The sequence below is a fragment of the Salmo trutta genome, chromosome 23, assembly GCF_901001165.1.
Source record: "Salmo trutta chromosome 23, fSalTru1.1, whole genome shotgun sequence".
NCBI lineage: Eukaryota > Metazoa > Chordata > Actinopteri > Salmoniformes > Salmonidae > Salmo > Salmo trutta.
This window is the reverse complement of record NC_042979.1, coordinates 24,310,333-24,333,537: the sequence shown is the minus strand read 5'-3', so window position 1 is coordinate 24,333,537 and position 23,205 is coordinate 24,310,333. Positions and strand designations below refer to the sequence as shown.

Sequence of the window (23,205 nt, the reverse complement as noted above, 5' to 3'; positions counted from 1 at the left end):
GGTATGCGAGAACACGTGGTCAGATGAGGAGAGAGCAGTAGGAGTAGCAGTGTTTTCTGTGGTAATCCATGTTTCCGTCAGCACCAAGAAGTCGAGGGACTGGACGGTACCATAGGCTGAGATGAACTCTGCCTTATTGGCCGCAGACCGGCAGTTCCAGAGGCTGCCGGAGACCTGGAACTCCACGTGGGTCGTGCGCACTGGGACCATCACGTTAGAGTGGCAGCGGCCACGCGGTGGGAAGAGTTTGTGTGGCCTGTGCAGAGAGGAGAGAACAGGGATAGACAGACACATAGTTGACAGGCTACAGGAGAGGCTACGCTAATGCAAATGAGATTGGAATGAAAATTAACTAAACAACTGGGGAAGCGAGAGAGCAGGGCCTCCCTCACTAACCATTCACTGAAACACTCAAATATAACTTTTCCAACTTCCACTTTAGAAATTATAATTGATGTAAACTACAATGGTTCAATGTTTCCAGGAATAGGCTCAAACTTTGTTTATTCAGCTAGATAACTTGGTACAGTATTCTTCCATGAAACCCACCCAGTGCACCGTATCCTATGACGCCGTAGCTAACTAGCATTCAGTAACACACTGTTAGCACCAATACTTGGCTACAACAAACTACCAATGGATCATTCGTGTCCGTGTCTAGTTCCTTTCATAACGCAGAAGTAATTAAACGTTGGCTAGGTAACACAAAGTCAGTCCTGCTAGCTACACAAGTGGACTACACATCTCGAAAGTTCAGAAAGTTAAGCTTACGTTGCAAAAATCTTATTGACTAAAAATGATACAGTACTGCTAGCTGGTAGAGTTGGCTAGCTAGCAGTGGCTGCGTTTACCTTTATCTTTGATACAAAGACAACTATGTAGCTATGTAGCTAGCTAACATAACACTAATCAAAACATTCCGTTGTAATGTATTTAGTTTCTACAGTACTGCTAGTTGGTAAGTCGGTAAGTTGGCTAGCTAGCAGTGGCTGTGGTGTTGTGGTGTTGACGCCGTTTTCCGAATTCAGCTGGCTAGCTAACCTTGTTAGTTTCTCAAAGCTACACCTTTATCCTTGATACAAAGACAGCAAAAACAACTATGTAGCTAGCTAGCTAGCTAATCAAATCAAATCGTTCCGTTGTAATGTAATGAAATGTAATATTACCCGCGGAGCGAAGTACAGCACAACTACTCACTCCAGCATCTGGTGATGAGTATGTGTGAGTTACTAAAATAGAGCCTGTTTTGGACTTGCTGTGAGTTCTGTCTTGATTCTGTTACTCACTCCAGGCCAAATACGCTTTCCTTCACTTTATCAATATGGGAATCCAGCCCATTGGAGAATAACCTTCACAGAGTATACGCTAGGGGTGCTAGCCCACTGACAATACTATATATCAACAGTATCTATCTGTGGAACTCTGCAGGGTGGACTCTGCTGTACTTAACTGAGTGTGTGTGTCCCTCCCAACACAGCTCCTGTAGGTATGGCCCTAATTTATGTGCTCTCTGACACCAGGAGTTGCATGGCTAATATTTCAGGAACAAAGTACAATGCCCAAGGACTAGTCAGCCCTTTTTCCTCTGAGGGGCCAACATGTAAATATCTCTGTTACAGTATCCAGAGGACTGAATATTCAATGTGATAGAATAATACTATACTATACATGTTTTGTATCTATGTGAAATGTGTTCACTAAGGATAACTCTGATGCTATCTATATGGATGTATGATCTCTGTGGTAACTTGTATCTGTACAGGGTGAACTCTAAATTATTCTCAAAAAGGTTTTATTGTCCTCTCAGGAATTCTGTCTTATTTACATAGGTCTCATCTCTCATACAAGCCTTTAAATACTGTGACACACTTTGGAAATTGGGCCTGGGAGTGTTAAGGTTACTGTAAACTTGGTATTGTTTTATTGGTCAATGGTGGTTGGTTTTGGGTTGAAAGGTTATACCTTCAGATGTTATGAATTGAATTAAATGCCTTTGTTTTCTCTCTTATTCTGTATCCAGTGCATAGAGGAAGGTTGTATGATCAATTCCTATTTCCTAGGCTTCTTTGTCCTGTAAGTTAACTGTAGGATCTACAGTACCAGTCAAAAGTTTGGACACACCTACTCTTTCAAGGTTTTTTCTTAATTTTTACTATTTTCTACAAGAAGGAGAGTGGTGGAGTGCTGCATCAGATGACCTGGCCTCCACAATCACCCAACCTCAACCAAATTGAGATGGTTTGGGATGAGTTGGACCGCAGAGTGAAGGAAAATCAGCCGACGAGGTCTTAGCATATGTGGGAACTCCTTCAAGACTGTTGGAAAAGCACTCCAGGTGAAGCTGGTTGAGAGAATGCCAAGAGTGTGCAAAGCTGTCATCAAGGCAAAGGGTGACTATTTTGAAGAATCTAAAATATATTTTGATTTGTTTACTACATGATTCCATATGTGTTATTTCATAGTTTTCATGTCTTTACTATTAATCTACAATGTAGAAAAGAGTAAAAATAATGATAGACCCTTGAATGAGTAGGTGTGTCCAAACTTTTGACTGATACTGTATATGCTTAGAATAATACCTTGTAATGCTTGTTAATTCGTTGTAACTTAAGCTGTATACCTTGTATGTGAATCCATTCATTGTACAATATTAATTGAATATCTAGCCTATGATATAGACAATTCTCAGACCAATTCTTGCTAGTGAACATTAACTCATTGCCTAATGCTTGCTTGGTTTATTTTAATTATCTTTATAGAGTCAGATTAACATTTAAGTAGAATAATTGCTTAGTCTTATTACGAGTTGCGTGTGATGTGTATATAATATACTGTATATCATACACATATCAAATATTTCTGCCCACTACACTCCCAGCCAAGCCTCTGCCCCATGACCTTCTGCTTTACTCCAGACTCTTATCTCCAGCGCTCTCAAACAAACCATTAAGGAACCTTGTTAAAGTATTTGACTCCTGACCTTACTCTCACTGGGGCTAGTAGACCCCGAGGCCAGTCAGTGACTCAGAGAGGAGAGAAGAACTGCCTGCGAGAGAACTTCACCTGTTTAAACAACTCCTATTGACTATAGATGACTACATGGATTCAATATCTTTTCTGGGATGCTTTCAATGGCACCATGCAGTGAGGCCAGACTGGATATAAGTCAATAGATAATCAATGGGTGCTACTTTACAATGCAACCCCCCCAAGTAAAGAAGCATAGAAAATATATACTTCCTCTCTGAGCTCCACAGCCCAAACCAACAAACGTGGGAAGGAAAACTCCAGCTCTCCATCCAGTGAGCACAGTGTCCTTAGGACTCTTGTACAGTACAGATCAATACTAGTGTGTATAAAAACACATTCTCCCTGGTCTCGACAGACAGACAGTAGAGGTGAGAGGAGAGCAGGAGCAAGCAGACAGGAGCAAGGCATATGATTGGCACTAAAACGCAGGCGAGAGAGCAAGAGAGAGAGAGTGTGTGTGTGTGTGAGTGAGTATGTGTGCGTGTGAGAGAGGATAAAGGCATGTAGCTGTCAGCAACATTACTATCCATCTCTCTCAGCACTCTAATGCACACGTGTGCACACACACACACACACACACACACACACACACACACACACACACACACACACACACACACACACGCACACACGCACACGCACACGCACACACACACACACGGACACAAACCAGCTTACAGCAGCTCAGTATCCAATCTACCTCCTGCTCTTGCTGGTTAAGCTTCAGAGCATGCTTATATCACCATAAAGGCAGACCTTCTACTCCCCTTGTCTTTACTAACCCTATGTTTGGGTTGAGGTACATCTTGGACAGATGTTACGAGCTGCTGTCAAACCATTGTTAACCCATTGATGACCCCTTCCATGACCCTATGAGCCAACTCATTGGCTAATTAACTGTCCAATTGTCCATTACCACGCAATTTAGTAATGGTATCATCCTCCCCTCCCCATGACCCTGGCCTGCACACAGATCCAACATCAGCCATGGACTAGACTGTATTACAGATGTAGGATCTTGAGCCAGTTAGCTACAGCAGGAAAATAACCCTGCAGAAACAGGAAATGTGAATTATTATGTAGATTATAATTAATAGATTTTTTTTGCAAATCAAGTCTGACATTTTAAAGTGTAAACTACAGACTTTAGAAGCCTTTTTAAACCTTGAATAAACTACAAGTTTGCATTTCCTGTAGTGCAGGAAAATTCTCAGTAACAAACGAGTGAACAAACTAAGATCCTACATCTGTATGCAAAGCAGGTATGTACATGTTCTATACCATCCTAGTACCGTGCTCTTTACCAAACCATGTCCACCCTACATCTCCATCCCCAGTCAGCTTCACATTGATAGAACAGACTGATGTTGTCTCGTGTGTTTAGTCTATCGTAGATGTACTGTAACAATAATTCTAGTACGAACTCGAACCCAGATGCAGAGAAACACAGCAAGCAGAGGTAAGGGTAAATCCAGAAGTTTTATTTAGAGTCTTAACAGAAACAAGGCAACCACACAAGAACACAGTAATAAAACATGAGACCTAAGCAAAGATACAGGTCAACTGAGGAACCTAAATAACAAGGCAACCAGGTGAGCAGAGAAGGTAATTAAACACAGGTGAATCCAAAAAGTAATAATCAGGGTAACCTGGAAAATAGAAAACAGGTTAAGGGTGCCCTCCAGCGGTAACCTAAGGAAACAACAATCAAATAACACAGAAACTGTGACAGGACCCCTCCCACAAGGAATGGCTCCTGACGTTCCACCAGGGGTAGTTAAACGTTGACGGAAATCCCAAATGAGTCCGGGGTCCAGAATGTCCCAGGCCGGAACCCAGGATCGCTCCTCAGGACCGGAACCTTCCCAGTCCACGAGATACTGAGTCCCACGCCGGAACTGGCGACTGGAGAGGATGTGTCGCACAGTGTAGACTTGCTGTCCCGGTATCATGTGAGGTGGAGGTGGAGGCCGAGTGGCCGAAACCAGAAGACTGAACACCACAGGCTTGAGTCTGGAGATGTGGAAGGTGGGATGAACCCTCATGGACCGGGGGAAGACGAAGATGAAGGCCACTGGATTAATGCGCCGTAGAACCTTGAATGGCCCAACGTACCTGGGTGCCAACTTCCTTGATTCCACGCACAGAGGCAAATCCGTAGTAGACGCAGGAGAGGACTCGGACGGCGATGACGGTTGGCCTGACGTTGAACCCGAGTTGAGGACCTCAGGAACGCTGACCGAGCATTCTTCCAGGTCCGGCGGCAGCGAGAGATGTTGAGCAGATGGAACCGCCACTTCAATCTCCTGATGTGAAAACAGAGGAAGCTGGTATCCATACAAAACCTGGAATGGTGACAGGCCGTTGGAGGAACACTGGAGAGTGCTGTGTGCGTACTCCACACAGGGAAGAGAAGGATCTGCATGAACTAAAGTCTCTCACAAATCTCAGGTAGAAATTAGCAAAACCCAAAAAACGCTGGACTTGCTTGACTGTGCTGGGTCGCGGCCAGTTGACCACTGCTTCTACCTTTTGGGAGTCCATCCGTACACAGCCCTGAGACACGATGTACCCCAGGAAGGAGATCTGAGGAACGTGAAACTCACACTTTTCGGCCTTCATGAACAAGTGGTGAGAGAGGAGTACTTGAAGAACATGGCGAACATGTTGGATGTGTTCAACCATGGACCTGGAGAAGATGAGGATGTCATCCAGGTACACAAACATGAACTGGTAAAGGAAGTCACGCAGCACATCATTAAACAGGGCCTGGAAAACGGCTGGAGCATTTGTAAGTCCAAACGGCATGACACGGTACTCATAATGTCCATTTGGGGTGTTGAACGCTGTCTTCAACTTGTCTCCCTGTCTGATGCGCACCAGATTGTACGCATTCTGTATATCCAATTTTGAGACAACCATAGCTCCCTGGAGTATCTCATAGGCTGACAACATAAGAGGAAGAGGGCAACAGTTCTTGATGGTAATGTTATTTAAACAGTCTCTGGACCTGAGAGAGAATACAGCCCTCCTCTCAGAGGAGTGGTGCCAGGCAGGAGGTTGATGGCACAATCGTAGGACCTGTGAGGAAGCAGTTCACTGGCCCTTTGTTTGCTGAAGACCTGACACAGATCCCAGTAATCCCGAGGTACGCAGGAAAGATCAGACTTGTAATTCCCAGTCGGGGGAACAGGAGAATCGGAAGCCTCCAGACGAGCAGGGATGGAAAGATGTGGAGAGAGTTGCTTTCAGGTGGACTGGCTTGAAGGATTCCATCCCATAACTCTTCCCGAGGGCCAGTCAATTTGAGGATTATGGATAGAAAGCCACAGATGTCCAAGGAAGCTCAGGAGAGTGCACCAAATGTAACTGGATAAACGCCACATGATAATCCAGAACTCGTAGCTGAATAGGCATGGTGAGCTGCTTCACCTTCCCAGACCCTAGGGGTTGACCATCCAGCGCAGTGACCGACAACGGAATGTCCAGCTTAGTGAGAGGCAGCCCCTGTTGGCGAGCTAATGTACGATCCAGAAAACAGCCGGTAGCCCCAGAGTCTATGAAAGCAGGAATGTTCAACTGCCCATTGTCCCACCGCAGGTTGGCTGGAAGCAAGGTGCGTACCGTGTCGGCAGCTGGAGACTGTATCTGACTCGCCAGTATTCTCCCGTCTACTGATGAGTCATCCCGTTTCCTGTCAGCTCAGGACAGGAGGCACGGAAATGTCCAGACTGTCCACAGTAAAGACAACGTTGCTCGTTAATCCTGCGCCTTCTCTCCAGAGCGGAAAGTCTGGTGCATCCCAATTGCATCGGCTCCTCTGAAGGATATGAAGGAGAACCATAGCCGAATTGAGAACTCTGATGGGGTACAGGACAAGCGGATAAGGCAGTGGAACAAACAAAGAATTGACTCCCTCAGCGGAACCCGATACACTGGAAACAACTCGGAGCCCCTCCGTCCTCTCACGACGACGTTCCCGAAGCCGGTTGTCAATCCCGATGGCCAGAACGATAAGCTGATCCAGAGTGTCAGGGTTGTCCCGGGAAGCCAGTGCATCCTTGAGAACCTCACTGAGTCTGTTCAGAAAGACTGAGTGAAGTGCCTCTGTATTCCAACAGCTCTCAGCAGTGAGTGTCCGAAAGTCAATGGCGTAATCAGCTACGCTCCGGCTGCCCTGCCGAAGTGCAATGAGTCTTTGAGCAGTGTTCCTGCCACTGATGGGGTGATCAAAAACCCTCTTCATCTCCTGGGTGAAGCTTTGCCAATTAAAACAAATGTCTGATTGCTGCTCCCATATGGCTGTGGCCCAGGCCAGACCCCATCATGAGAGCAAGGACATAACGTATGCCACTCTGGAACGCTCGGTCGGAAACGTTGATGCCTGCAGCTTGAAGGCCAGTGAGCATTGGAGCAGGAACCCACGAAACCTCCCAGGATGCCCCTCATAGCGCTCCGGTGCCGGGAGATGAGTCTCCCGAAGGTAGGAAGATGCTGAGCTGGTAGGGAGTGGAGGATTAGGAACAGCCACAGGTGCAGCAGCAGTTGCTCCTGCCTGTCCTGTCTGCAGAGCGGACACAAGAGTTCTTAAATCCTCCTACAATGTCTGCAGCCGCGCCTCATGGCGACCAATCACAGTTCCATGGTGTGTGAGAGCCGACCATAAATAGTGGAGTTCGGAATGTTCCTCGGATGACTTAGAAATCTCTGATGGGTCCATTGTAGGCTTAGGTCTACTATAACAATAATGCTAGTACGAACTCGAACCCAGGCGCAGAGAAACACAGCAAGCAGAGGTAAGGGTAAATCCAGAACTTTTACTTAGAGTCTTAACAGAAACAAGGCAACCAGGTGAACAGAGAAGGTAATTAAACACAGGTGAATCTAAAAAGTAATAATCAGGGTATCCTGGAAACTAGAAAACAGGGTAAGTTTGCCCTCCAGCGGTAATCTAAGGAAACAACAATCCAATAACACAGAAACTGTGACAGGGACTATACCTCCAGGAGAGGTGTCTCTTGCTCCACTTGTTCTGGGCAACCAGAGCTCGTCTCCTGCGGCCCACCATCACCTCCGTCTCAGACAGGTCTGGGAGAGAACACCTCGGGGTCTTCATCAGGCCCAGGGTAGCTTGGTCTGATCAGGGGAACAGAAACAGATGTACACATTCATATAGAGTCATAAACTAGTGAGCATGTCCATCCATTACATTTCTTATATTGTTTTAGCAGAAAACAACAAAGGCAAAGACAATGTGTTCAACACACACACACACTAGGGTTGGCAAAAATATCAGCCCACAGACAGAAGTACGAGATTGAACTTCACTCAACTTTCTAGAGCAGTGGTCACCAACCTGTCGATCGTGATCGACTGGTCGATCTCCAAGGCATTCCTAGTCGATCGCCAAACATTTTTGCGAAAAAACCTATTGGCAGTAGGTGCACCCGATTCAGTTGCCCTGTGAACAGGTGAACAGTTGCAATTTTGAACCATTTCATGTGTCTGAAGGTACAAACTCTGCCTTCCCGGCGGGCCGAGAGAGTAAATCAGGTGCACAATAGGCTTACCGCTGGCCAATCGGATGGCTCAGATGACTGTGTCTGCAGTAACATAGCAGGCGCAAAAGAAAGCTACAGCAAAGTTAATACTGTGAGATTTCAAAACATTTAGAACCATGACTAGAGACAGACTGTCAACGAACACAGCAAAGAGATGTGAGTTCATGTTTAAGTTCTTACTCAGCACTGTCAACACTTTGTATTCAACCCTTCTATGAGCCATAAAATGTGCGTTCTTCCTATTTCCACTCAGTGCTACAACAAGCACTGCAGCAGTAATGAATGAGTAGGAACGTGTGTCCACAGGCATGCGTTGTTGTTATTATTAGTGGCTTGGGTATTTTTTAATATTGAGGAATATTTCAATATTTCATATTTTATTCACCTCTGTTAATAGAGTAACAACATGAATTTGTCCATGAGGCAGATGCTCAGGATGCTCTCGATAGTGCAGCTGTAGAACCTTTTGAAGATCTGAGGACCCATGCCAAATCTTTTCAGTCTCCTGAGGGGGAATAGATTTTGTCGTGCCCGTTTCACGACTGTCATAGTGTGCTTGGACCATGTTAGTTTGTTGGTGATGTGGACACCAAGGAACTTGAAGCTCTCAACCTGCTCCACTGCAGCCCCATCGATGAGAATAGGGGTGTGCTCGGTCCTCTTTTTCCTGTAGTCCACAATCATCTCCTTTGTCTTGATCACGTTGAGGGAGAGGTTGTTGTCCTGGCACCACACGGCCAGGTCTCTGACCTTCTCCCTATAGGTTGTCTTGTTGTTGTCGGTGATCAGGCCTACCACTGTTGTGTCATCGGCAAATTTAATGCGGTGCGACTTGAGTTTCGCCATCATCTGGAAGACAGTGTTCCTTTTTGGTCATTGTCAGTGGAGGAAAAGGAGAGCGGAGGGATGTTGAGAGGCGGACCCTAAGTCTGCTGCTCTCTCCTTCCTCTGAGACTGACCATCAGATGCAGGCACCATCAGCCCAGTAAAATAAAAATGAAAAGCAATTGATTTAAATGTATGCTCACTCAGCTGTGCTTCACAAGTAATGCTACAAAGGATTTATTATCTGTGTGATCATATAGCCTACATCAAATTTTTTAATATAATTAAAAAAAATCTCCCGAACTACAGTGCATTGGCAGGGAAATTCAAGCAAAGCCAACATGCAGTGATAATGTATTGGGGCTCCAGCTTACTGCACCTCATTGTTACAGTACTGTTTTTAATTGGTTAATGTTGCAAAGGCTTATGCTTTTTAAGTAATGTAAAAAAAAAAATCTGAGCGGCAGGTCTCGGCTTGCATTTTGACTCAAAGTGATTTTGACTCAGAAAAGGTTGGTGCCCACTGTCCTAGAGTTTTCCCTGTTAGCACTATTAACGTTTCCCTTTACTGTGACAATTGTGATCGAATCTGTGCAATATTAGCCACTTTCAATGCAACATACCAAAACAAAATGAACTATGCAAGAGATTTTATTTTCGGCAGAACGCATCGGAGTAGGATTCTATTGCATTGACACGCACTACTCAGCCCATACTCTACACAAATCAGTGCTGCATAAACAATCAGAGCTGCAGTAGGGCTATATGCAAATAGACCATTGCCATATATGGATCTGTGCCATTTACTTTGAACTGGACTGTGTTTACAGCATGAGCGGTCGTGAGTAGATGCGCTTGTTTTGAGATCAAAGCGAGAGCTGCATGTAGCCACGTGTGCACATTTTGTTCATATCCTTTACTAGTTAGTGAGGATCCCAGTTATAGATCATTTGTAGTCAGCAATTAGGTAGTGATTGCTTCCTACAAGAGCACAAAACCTATACATTTGTAGACACCTTTGAAAATTGAGTCAGATAAAGAGCTTTTTGTGTCTTCAAGGGGCAATGTTGTATTTTGAATCAGGCTTGAATAAGCTAAGTAGCAATTGGCAGAGGGTTGCATAATTTGTCTGATTGTCTGTAATAATGGTACGGGAATAATAATCCATTTTATTTTGTAAAGTAGTTTCTTGCATCAAACAAAACAACAACATTTTCAGTCACCTCCTTGTCTGAAGGACAAGTGGATAAACAGGTTCATGTCAAACCCTGAATGTTTTTTTCTAAAGGTTTCATGGAATGTAGGCCTACATTGAACACCCCACATTGGCTGCTACTGTAGGCTGAATGATGAATGAACAGCTATTTACATGATAAAAAATGATGGGATGCATTTTCTCCATTGTTTTTGATGGTAGGCCACTCTGGTAGGCCTACATTATGATCAAATAGCCACAATAGCCTACATGGCCACTTTTAAAACTGTAACTTAAAGCGAGTACAGCCTCAGTGTTCACAGTAAACGTGCGCCGGAAGTTGAACAGAAATGTCACAATGTTCAAGTTTGGGCTCAGCAGACCTGCAATTTGCTCAGTGGCAAATTTTATTTGAGGGAACATTGGTTTGGCGATATTTGTCATACCGTTTCTGTACCATTCTGGGTTGTACGGTATTTCTGAATGTGCACACAAGGGGCACTATTAAAAAAATGAATCTATTTAGGCAACAGTGATCTTGATCCAGAAGGGGATTGAATGTCACTGCTGTAACCAAGAAGCTTGATCTTGACACCTAGCCACTTATCTAGCAAGTTAGGAAACCAAATGCAGAGCTGGAGCTCTGAGCAGGATATAACTTATTTGACACATCTTAGATGTCTTATAGTTATACTTAACTTATAAGCAGTTGCGTAGCACGCAGCCCCCCCCAAAATACCCCGGTATATGGTATATCACCCAAGCCTAGCACGCACACACACACACACACACACACACACACACACACACACACACACACACACACACACACACACACACACACACACACACACACACACACACACACACACACACACACACACACACACACACACACACACCTAGCACCCCAGTCTCTTCCAGTCCTCCAAACTTCTGCATGGCTTTGATGGCTTTGGTCAGGGCCTCCTTGGTCTGGAGCTGTCCAGTCACTGGGTCAGGGGGCGGGAGGTACCCATACTTACTCAGCCAATCCTGGAAGACACAACAGGAAGTGTTAAAAGCCATTCCAATCATTCCTGTGAATGTGTGAATGTTTGTATGAATGCAGTTGGTGTTTGTTAGAATGTGTTTATGTGTGTTGCAGGGTTTCTGTTGTGGTGCCGTCCACAGACGGTGCTCAGAATGACAGAAATCACATTTAAATTATGGTAATTCATCGTAACAGAACATTCCACTCCTGTAATGAAGCGGACAATAAAACATCATTTTCAAACATTTGCCAGAATGCAATTCGCGGGAAAACTGATGAGAGCAGTTTCATATTTGATCGAAATGAAAATCTCTGTTAGAAACTTAGAAAGAGGGGGAACAAAAGATGCTAAAACTAGGATCGGTTCCTAATATGACTAGGATTATGGACAACGAAGCAAAGTTGATATGAAAACCAAAAGCACAGGAGAGAAATGGCATATGAGGAAGTCTTTCATAGGTGGCACTTCGGATAGGCTAGGGAAGTCAATTGAAATAAATTTGCCAAAATAATATAATTACTCCGGCCTATACATAAATAAAAAAAATTATTCAAAATACATGACTTAGCCACAGAGGAATCGAGGATCATTTTTTTTATAGCTATGGATTGTTTCAAATCACCAGCTTGTGGGCCTACTGTATGCCTATTTGGGAAGCCTGCAATTTGGACAGAACGCGTGGCAATAGGCCTAGCTGATTATTAAGTTGCGGCTGTTAGTTAAAAGCATTTCAAATAAGTGTGAAGATAGTGTCTTGAGTATAATTCGAAATTGAGACAAAAGAAGGGGAGGGGTGTGTGGCGAAGATATAGGCAAGTCTCTCTCCAGAGTGGCTCTGCTGTCTACCGCTAATTCTTGCGCATTCACTGTTTCATTGTGTGAATGGTTTGCCCTTTGATTGTTTATTTTTGATCAATTCCCCATTACATATATCACCAGTAGTAAATATATGTAATGGGGATATTGAGTAGCTCAAGTCAAGATATATAGAAAGGCTGAGTAGAGAGATTAATGCAATTTAAAGAACGTTCATTTATTATATTTTCTACTGTTTTTATTTGTCTGCTTTATGTATTTTGACTTAGATGACAATGGAAGTTATAGGTCTACAGGCTTAGTTCCATGCACTCATTTCTTTAGCAGCCAATGTATCACAGTGTATCGATGTGTCCATATGGCAGAGCCTGGTGCTCTCGCATTAGTTGAATTTGAACTTTTCAATTTGTACAATTTTAATTCAGATTTTTATGATTAATCCTGTGACAATGATTTTGAGAAACTAAAACGTTAATATTGAAATCAAAATGTTCCACGAAAATGCGGATATGAAAATCATAACTGGCATGTAGATCGGTAGTAATGTTAGGATATAAGCTACTTTGAAGCAAGGTAAGATATGTCTCATAATATGAAGTAAAACATTCAGGTTTCAAACAATTAAGTAGGCCTATGTTTTCAAAATGCATACTGCCTTCAGCTCACATTGTAAGTGGTGGTGACGCACTGATAGCCTGTTGCCTGCTGCCTGCACTTGAATGGTGAATGGGAGGCGTGCTTCAATTACCAGTTGAGAAAACAAAATAGTAGGCCTAGCTCTTTTTAATCGTGCACCAAAACAGGTTTTAACACGTGATTGCATTTAGAATTGGGATGGGCTTATACAAGCACATGTTTTACTCCAGCATCAACCAGCGGAGGAGCTGCAGGAGAAATACCACTCAACATAGGTTCTGTATGCTGTGCACGTGTGATAGTTGTGTTGGATAAATGAGATAGGCTACATGATGACTAACAAAAATACACACAGGCCAATTTAATTCCACTAATTAACCTATAGACCGATAAGCATGACGATCAAATGTATTTCCATCAATGAATAAAAAGCCTTATTTTGCAATGGGATTTTTTTTCTCCCGGTCATTTTGGCCGGTAACAGTTTTATTTATCGGCTTTTATTTATTGCCAGCTAACGGAAACCCTGGTGTGTAGGTGTATGTGTGGAAAAGGTGGCTATGAACAGGTAACCAAAGTATAAACTCAGTTTGATCTCGTATCTGTGGCCCACAATGAGAGTGTGTGTTTGTGCGTCCCTGTGTTTGAGCTTGCATATGTGTGTGTCTGTGTTTCCAGTAAATGCACACTACTCGCACCTAACACTGATGACGAGAGAGATAAATCTCCAGAGAGTTAATCATGTCTGGCTCTAATGAGAGTTCTGACCTCCTCTCTTAAACAGTCATATCCACTCAAGCATTTTCTCCTCCGTCTCTGAGCATGCAGTCAGAGCTGGTTTGGGTTTAAATGGGCTTTTGATCAGATTTGAGTGATAAATGACTTGGATCGATAGCCAGGACCCCCCCCCCCCCCCCCCCCCCCCCCCCATTGACAACACTCCACATATTCCATTAGTCAAATTGCTTTGTGCTGACGCCACAATTCTACCGATGATATGTGCCTCCCCGTCCATGGAATTATTAGAGTTCAGTGCTCCAAACTGCGAAAACTTTCTGGCTAAGTTTTAGGGACTCTAACTTGCACTAGAAACACATCAAGTTACGTATTTTAATCAAAATGTACAACTCCTCCTACTTCGGAAAATACCAAAATTAATCAGATTCAAACCAACTCCCCGAATGAACAAAACTATAAAGTGAGTCACCTGGACTACACTAATCAGTGTGTGTGTGTCTGTGAGTGTGTGTGTGTGTGTGTCTGTGTGTGCACGCGTGTGCGTAAGTGTATGTTTGACATCTCAAATCCTGGAGTGTGAAAGAGAAAAGTGACACTGCTGAAAGCGTTGATTCTGCGAAGGAGGCAGCTGTAAGCAGTGTGTTTGCACCTTAACAGTTCTGTCAAACCAAACCAAAGCACTCTGACTTCCTGCTTGCTTAACTCAGCAGCTAGCTGACAACTCATCACTCTACCACATGTGGACACTCACACACAGCCACTGGCCCAGAGACTCTGTTTACTGTCTGATTTGTGGAAGCCAATCTAACACATCTGATAGCTGCAAAAGCTACTAGAGAAAGAACTGAAATGGAAAAATTTGACATCTATAGTAGCTGATTTAGAAGAATGAAGACATCCGCATTTCAGTCGTCTGCTGACTGGAGAGTGGAGAGAATGGAAGATTGTGGGCCGAGGGGTTTTGCTCTGATTCGGGGCTGTTCTGCTGAGCTGGTAGGTTCTGTGTCGCCCAATAGTCCAACTGCCACCACACTCCCCAGTTTTTTAATGGATTGGATTCAGTAGAATAACGCATTCGGTGAACTATGAGTGCCTGTTATATAAGTAAGCCTTTTCATACTGTACACTGGCTTGGGCACTCATCATGCTGCCTCTAAGAGACTCCTAATACCCAGAGAGAGAGATGGTGAGAGAGAGAGAGATGGAGAGAGGACAGTGCTCAGTACTGAGAGAACAGACCCTAAAGGAGGACAACACGTCATCAGAGAGAAAACAGAGTGTGGGATTAAGGAAAGAGGTAATAAGAGAAAGGGAAAGACAGAGTGAGGGGGCGAGAGAAAAAGGATAGTGAAAGCACAGTGAGAGAGACGGATGCAAAAATGTGTGTGTATTTTGTATTTGTATTTATTAAGGATCCCCAAGGCAGCAGCTACTCTTGCTGAGGTCCAGCAACATTAAGGCAGTTACAGTTGAAGTCGGAAGTTTACATACACCTTAGCCAAATACATTTAAACTCAGTTTTTCACAATTACTGACATTTAATGTAACAGCCGTTGAAAGGATGGGACCAAGGTGCAGCGGAGAATGTATTCATCTTGACTTTTAAAAGAATGAACACTTTACAAAATAAACAAAAAAACGACTAGCAACAGTTCTGTCAGGTTATCAAGAACTAAACAGGAAAATAACTACCCACAAACCCCAACGGAAAAACAGGCCGCCTAAGTATGGCTCCCAATCAGAGACAACGATAGACAGCTGTCCCTGATTGAGAACCACACCCGACCAAAACAAAGAAATGCAAACACATAGAAAAAGGGACATAGAATGCCCACCCAAATCACACCCTGACCAAACCTAAATAGAGACATAAAAAGGCTCTCTTAGGTCAGGGCGTGACATTTAATCCTAGTAAAAATTCCCTGTCTTAGGTCAGTTAGGATCAGCACTTTATTTTAAGAATGTGAAATGTCAGAATAATAGTAGAGAATTATTTATTTCAGCTTTTATTTCTTTCATCACATTCCAAGTGGGTCAGAAGTTTACATACACTCAATTAGTATTTGGTATCATTGCCTTTTAATTGTTTAACTTGGGTCAAATGTTTCGGGTAGCCTTCCACAAGCTTCCCACAATAGGTTGGGTGAATTTTGGCCCATTCCTCCTGACAGAGCTGGTGTAATTGAGTCAGGTTTGTAGGCCTCCTTTCTCGCACACGCTTTTTCAGTTCTGCCCACAAATTTTCTGTAGGATTGAGGTCAGGGCTTTGTGATGGCCACTCCAATACCTTGACCTTCTTGTCCTTAAGCCATTTTGTCACAACTTTGGAAGTTTGCTTGGGGTCATTGTCCATTTGGAAGACCCATTTTGCGACCAAGCTTTAACTTCATGACTGATGTCTTGAGATGTTGCTTCAATATTGTCACAGGCCGGCTCATAGCCTGTGGCAAAAATGAGGGGACATGAACAACAGGTATAGGCCAATCAAAAGGTTCTTTATTGTAAACCAAAAACTATTCACTTTAAACAAAGAAAAAGGAATGAGGTGTGGAAATGTCATAATGAACGGTGTTGTCAATTTGTTTACAGTAAAATAGCATTGTATCAGATCAAACACAATTTTTTCCCAAAAGTTAACTAAGGGTTGGTACCAGGCTGATTGGTTGGCTATTTGAGCCAGTAAAGGGGGCTTTACTATTCTTGGGTAGCGGAATTACTTTTGCTTCCCTCCAGGCCAGAAGGCACACACTTTCTAGAAGGCTTAGATAGACAACAATATTTTTTTTTCACCTCTTCCTTTACTTTACAGAATTCAAAATATTTCATAATTTTATCAGTTATACTTGGATGTGTAGTGTCAGTGCTTGTTAGTGGCATGTCATGCCTAAGTTTGCTAATCTTCCCAATGAAAAAATCATTCAAGTAATTGGCAATATCAGTGGGTTTTGTGATGAATGAGCCATCTGATTCAATTAATGATGGAGCTGAGTTTGCCTTTTTGCACAAAATTTCATTTAAGGTGCTCCAAAGATTTTTACTATCATTCTTTACACCATTTATCTTTGTTTCATAGTATAGTTTCTTATTATTTTCATTCATTTTAGTCACATGATTTGTCAATTTGCAGTATGTTTGCCAATCAGATGTGCAGCCAGTATGTTTGCCATTCCTTTTGCCTCATCCCTCTCAACCATACAATTGTTCAATTCCTCATCAATCCCCAGGGATTTATCCATTTTTACAGTCATCATCTTAATGGGTGCATGCTTATTAGTAACTGGGATAAGCAATTTCATAAATGTGTCAAGTTTAGCCTCTGGTTGCTCCACAGACCAACAAATATTATTTACATCAACAACATAGGAATCATCACAAACCTTATTGTGTGACCTCTTACACACTATATTTGGCCCAGCCTTTGGAACTTTGGTTTTCCTAGATATGGCTACTATATTGTGATCACTATATCCAATAGCTTTAAATACTGCTTTAAAGCAAATTTCTGCAGAACTAGTGAAGATGTGATCAGTACATGTTGATGATTTCAATCCTGTGCTGTCAAATCAAATCAAATTTTATTGGTCACATACACATACACATACACACTCATTGCGAGTGTAGCGAAATGCTTGTCCTTCTAGTTTTGACAGTGCAGCAATATCTAACAAGTAATCTAACAATTCCACAACAACTACTTAATACACACAAATCTAAGTAAAGGGATGGAATAAGAATATGTACATATAAATATATGGATGGGCCATGACCGACCGGCATAGACGAGATGCAATAGATGGTATAAAATTTAGAATATAAAAAAAAGAAAAACATGAGCTGGCGCACACCCAGAATAATAGTTTGTGTGGAGGTGCTGACTAACGGCGAATAAACTATAAACTATCAAAATAAAGAAAGTCGCACACTCCATTTATAATCTCCCAGCAATTTAATGGGTATCTACCAACGTTGGTAGATACCCATTAAATAACTGGGAGATTATACATGGAGTGTGCGACTTTCTTTATTTTGATAGTTTATAAAATATAGTATATACATCTGGGATTAGTAGTGCAAGATATGTAAACATCATTATTAAAGGGGCATTAATAAAGTGACTAGTGATCCATTTGTTAGAGTGGCTAATGATTTCAAGTCTGCATGTAGGCAGCAGCCTCTCTGTGTGTGTGATGGCTGTTTAACAGTCTGATGGCCTTGAGATAGATATTTTTCAGTCTCTCAGTCCCAGCTTTGATGCACCTGTACTGACCTCGCCTTCTGGATGGTAGCGGGGTGAACAGGCAGAGGCTCGGGTGGTTGTTGTCCTTGATGATCTTTTTGGCCTTCCTGTGACATTGGGTGCTGTAGATGTCCTGGAGGACATGTGGTGATGTGTTTTGCAGACCGCACCACCCTCTGGCGAGCCCTGCAGTTGTAGGCGGTGCAGTTTCCGTACCAGGCGATGATACAGCCCGACAGGATGCTCTCAATCGTGCAGCTGTAGAAGTTTGTGAGGGTTTTAGGTGACAAGCCAAATTTCTTCAGCCTCCTGAGGTTGAAGAGGCGCTGTTGCGCCTTCTTCACCACACTGTCTGTGTGGGTGGACCATTTCAGTTTGTCCGTGATGTGTATGCCGAGGAACTTGAAACTTTCCACCTTCTCCACTGCTGTCCCGTCAATGTGGATAGGGGGGTACTCCCTCTGCTGTTTCCTGAAGTCCACGATCATCTCCTTTGTTTTGTTGACGTTGATTGAGAGGTTGTTTTCCTGACACCACACTCCGAGTGCCCTTATCTCCTCCCTATAGGCTGTCTCATCTTCGTTGGTGATCAAGCCTACTACTGTTGTGTCATCTGCAAACTTGATGATCGAGTTAGAGGCGTGCATGGCCACGCAGTCATGGGTGAACAGGGAGTACAGGAGGGGGCTGAGCACACACCCTTGTGGGGCCCCAGTGATGAGGATCAGTGAAGTGGAGCTGTTGTTTCCTACCTTCACCACCTGGGGGTGGCCCGTCAGGAAGTCCAGGAACCAATCGCACAGGGAGGGGTTGAGACTCAGGGCCTCAAGATCAATGATGAGCTTGGTGGGTACTATGGTGTTGAATGCTGAGCTGTAGTTAATGAACAGCATTCTTACATAGCTATTCCTCTTGTCCAGATGGGATATGGCAGTGTGCAGTGTGATGGCGAATGCATCGTCTGTGGACCTATTGGGGTGGTTTGCAAATTGCAGTGGGTCTAAGGTGACAGGTAAGGTGGAGGTGATATGATCCTTGACTAGTCTCTCAAAGCACTTCATGATGACAGAAGTGAGTGCTACGGGGCGATAGTTATTCAGTTCAGTTACCTTTGCCTTCTTGGGTACAGGAACAATGGTGGCCATCTTGAAGCATATGGGGACAGCAGACTGTGATAGGGAGAGATTGAATATGTCCGTAAACACACCAGCCAGCTGGTCTGTGCATGCTCTGAGGACGCGGCAAAGGAATGCTGTCTGGGCCGGCAGCCTTGCAAGGGTTAACACGTTTAAATGTCTTACTCATTTCGGCTACGGAGAAGGAGAGCCCACAGACCTTGGTAGCGGGCCGCGTAGGTAGCGGGCCGCGTAGGTAGCACTGTGTTATCCTCAAAGTGGGCAAAGAAGGTGTTTAGTTTGTCTGGAAGCAAGATGTCGGTGTCCGTGACGTGGTTCTGTTTGTAACTACCCGTGTAGGTTGACCTGAGCCAAGTTGCAGGCACTAGTTACAGTTTGAAGCTTTTTCTTGAGTGGGAAGCTTGATGAAAGCCAGTCAATATTTAAATCACCCAGAAAACATAGATCTCTGTTGATATCACATACATTATCAAGCATTTCACACGTTATCCAGATACTGACTGTTAGCACTTGGTGGTCTATAGCAGCTTCCCACAAGAATGGGCTTAAGGTGAGGCAGATGAACCTGTAGCCATTTTACTTATTTAACATGAGATCCTCTCTAATCTTTACAGGAATGTGGTTCGGAATATAAAGAACAAGACCTCCACCATTGGCACTTCTGTCTTTTCTGTAGATGTTATAACCATGTATTGCTACCACTGTATCCTCAAAGGTATTATCTAAGTGAGTGTCAGAGATTGTCAGAATATGAATGTGACCTGTTACTAGCAAATTATTGATTTCATGAACCTTGCTACATATGTTAACGTGGGCTATTTTTAGCACTTTTCTGGGATGCTTGATTGTTTTCATTACTTTACTTGGAAGCTTAGCAGACGTAGATATTATTCTCATGTTATTTATGTTAGTGCAGGGTAAGCTGCACACAGTGGACTTCCTACTACGGCACACCACCTCAGTGCTAACAGTATAACTCTGGTTCATAGGCACATGATTACTGCATTCAACAGCGGTAGGATCAGCAGAGGCATTCAGGGCATTTAGAGGGACATACATTTGGTGACTTACATTGTGTCTTCCAACGCCCCTGTGATAATATACATTTGCTGAAGTATTGTGACAACTCAGCAACCCAATGGTTGGGATTAACTGAGCTGGGCTTGGGTCATTGTGTTCGGCAGTCAACGTCACCGGCTTTCTAGCTGCCACCGATGTACGTTTCTTTTTCTATGTGTTTTGTCTTGATTGTACACACCTGGTTTCCATTCCGTTATAATTTATTCCCTATTTAACCCTCTGGTTCCCACATGGTTTTGTGCGTGTTTGTTCTTTGTTAAGTGGTCGCTCTTTTGTGTCGAGCTGGATTGTTTTCCCTGTATGGAATTAGTTTGTGATTTATTTTCGAGTAAAGTACGTTTTTACTCAGTTCTGTGTCCTGCACCTGACTCTGTCCTACCCGCTGCACACAGACACTTGACAGAAACACGCACCTAGATATGGAGTCAGCAGGTACACCCAGTCCTCTGTTACCTATGGAGGAGCGTGTCCAGCAACACGCGACAATGGCCAAAATCTTGGCACTGCCATGGATCATGTGCTGCACACCATGGAGCGATGGGAGAGAGGGGGTTTTCCACACCTCCATCCACTTCACCCAAACCACTGTCCACTCCTCCGTCACCTGAAACCAGTGCGATTCGGCTCTCACTCCCGAGCGCATATGATGGGACGGCTGCCGGGTGCCAGGGGTTCCTGCTCCAGTTGGAGCTCTACCTGGCGACCGTCCACCCGGCGCCCTCGGGACATGAGAGCGTGTTCACCCTCATCTCCTGTTTGTCGGGGAGAGCACTTGAGTGGGCCAACACCGTATGGGGGAGAGAAGTCACAGCGTTGGTCCACTATGAGGATTTCACCCTCCGCTTCCGGGTGGTATTCGATCATCCACCTGAGGGGAGAACGGGGGAACGGTTGTTCCACCTTCGACAGGGGATGAGGAGCGCACAGGATTTGCACTGGACTTCAGGACCCTGGCAGCCAGCACGGGATGGAATGAAAGGGCCCTGATCGACCATTACTGGTGCAGTCTACGTGAGGACGTTCGTCGGGAGCTGGCATGCAGGGACACCACCCTTACCCTCAACCAGCTGGTGGATTTATCCATCCAGCTGGATAACCAATTGGCCACCCGCGGACGTCCGGATCAGGGCCCGTCCATTCCATCCCCTAGCACCTCCGACCCTACACCTATGGAGCTCGGAGGTGCTGCTGAGGGTGACCGGAGGGGGGGCCGTTTCCTGCACCACATGTGGCCGCAGAGGGCACACTGCTGGTCGGTGCTGGGGCGGTTCCCCAGGGAGTCAAGGCAGCAGGCAGGGCACTGGTGGATCATCCCAGGTGAGTAGGCGTTGCGCACATGTGTGTGTGTATAGAATTTCCAGAGTTTTCCCCGCATTCCCAGCATAAGGTGCTAGTAGATTCAGGAGCAGCTGGGAACTTTATTGACCGTTCATTTGCACTTAGATTAGGGATTCCTATTGTTCCTGTTGATGTGCCCTTCCCTGTACATGCCTTAGATAGTCGTCCTTTAGGGTCGGGGCTGATTAGGGAGGTCACAGCTCCACTATGTATGATAACGCAGGAGGGTCATGAGGAGATTGATTCTCCTGCGTTTTCTGTGGTGTTGGGCCTTCCCTGGTTGGCTTATCATGACCCAACTATTTCGTGAAAACAGAGGGCTCTCAAGGGATGGTCACGTCAGTGCTCAGGGAGGTGTGAAGGTGCAACTACGGTGGAGAGTCCAAACCAGGTCTCTACCATGCACATCCCCCCTGAATATGCTGATTTGGCTCTCGCCTTTTGTAAGAAGAAGGGGACTCAACTACCACCCCATCAACGGGGGGATTGTGCGATAAATCTCCTGGTAGACGCAGCACTTCCCAGGAGTCATGTGTATCCTCTGTCACAGGAGGAGACGGCGGCTATGGAAACATATGTCTCCGAATCTCTGGGACAGGGATACATTCGGCCTTCCACTTCACCTGCCTCCTCGAGTTTCTTTTTTGTGAAGAAGAAGGATGGAGGTTCATGCCCATGTATTGACTATCGAGGTATAAATCAGATCACGGTGAAGTACAGTTACCCGTTGCCTCTCATACCCAGTGTGACAGAGTCATTGCACGGGGCGCGCTTCTTCACAAAATTGGATTTTAGGAGCGCTTACAACCTGGTGCGTATCTGGGAGGGGGATGAGTGGAAGACGGCATTTAGTACCACCTCTGGGCACTATGAGTACCTTGTCATGCCGTACGAGTTGATGAATGCTCCATCAGTCTTCCAATCCTTTATAGACGAGATTTTCAGGGACCTGGACGGGCAGGGTGTAGTGGTGTATATAGATGACATTCTAATATACTCCGCTACACGCGCCGAGTATGTGTCCCTTGTGCGCAGGGTGCTTGGTCGACTGTTGGAGCATGACCTGTACGTCAAGGCTGAGAAATGTCTGTTCTTCTAACAGTCCATCTCCTTCCTAGGGTACTGCCTTTCCGTGTCAGGGGTGGAGAGGGAAAATGACCGCGTTTCAGCCATGTGTAATTGGCCGACTCCAACCACGGTAAAGGCGGTGCAGCGGTTCTTAGGGTTTGCCAAATACTACCGGAGGTTTATCCGGGGCTTTGGTCAGGTAGCGGCTCCCATTACCTCCTTGCTGAAGGGGGGACCGGTGCGACTGCAGTGGTCGGCTGGGGCGGACAGGGCTTTTGGTCACCTGAAGGCTCTGTTTACCTCGGCTCCCGTGCTGGCTCATCCTGATCCCTCCTTGGCATTTATAGTAGAGGTGGTCGCGTCCGAGGCTGGGATAGGAGCTGTGCTGTCTCAGCGCTCGGGTACGCCACCAAAGCTCCGCCCCTGTGCTTTCTTCTTCGAAGAAGCTCAGCCCGGTGGAGCGAAACTATGATGTGGGGGACTGGGAGCTGTTGGCTGTTGTCAAGGCTCT

At 44.7% G+C, this 23,205-nt stretch overlaps 1 protein-coding gene across 2 annotated transcripts in view; it reads right to left on the bottom strand.

Annotated features, from left to right (window-relative positions):
• Positions 1 to 23,205, bottom strand: part of LOC115159638 (matrix metalloproteinase-17) — an 89,953-nt gene that overhangs the window by 36,909 nt on the left and 29,839 nt on the right. Inside the window, exons 2-3 of one of the 2 annotated variants that reach the window (XM_029709561.1) lie at positions 11,514 to 11,646; positions 8,031 to 8,166 (exon numbers count right to left, since the gene is read on the bottom strand). In XM_029709561.1, coding sequence (XP_029565421.1) covers positions 8,031 to 8,166; positions 11,514 to 11,646 — 269 coding nt within the window. The remainder of the gene's footprint in view (positions 1 to 8,030; positions 8,167 to 11,513; positions 11,647 to 23,205) is intronic. The other variant, XM_029709562.1, reaches the window with a different exon arrangement.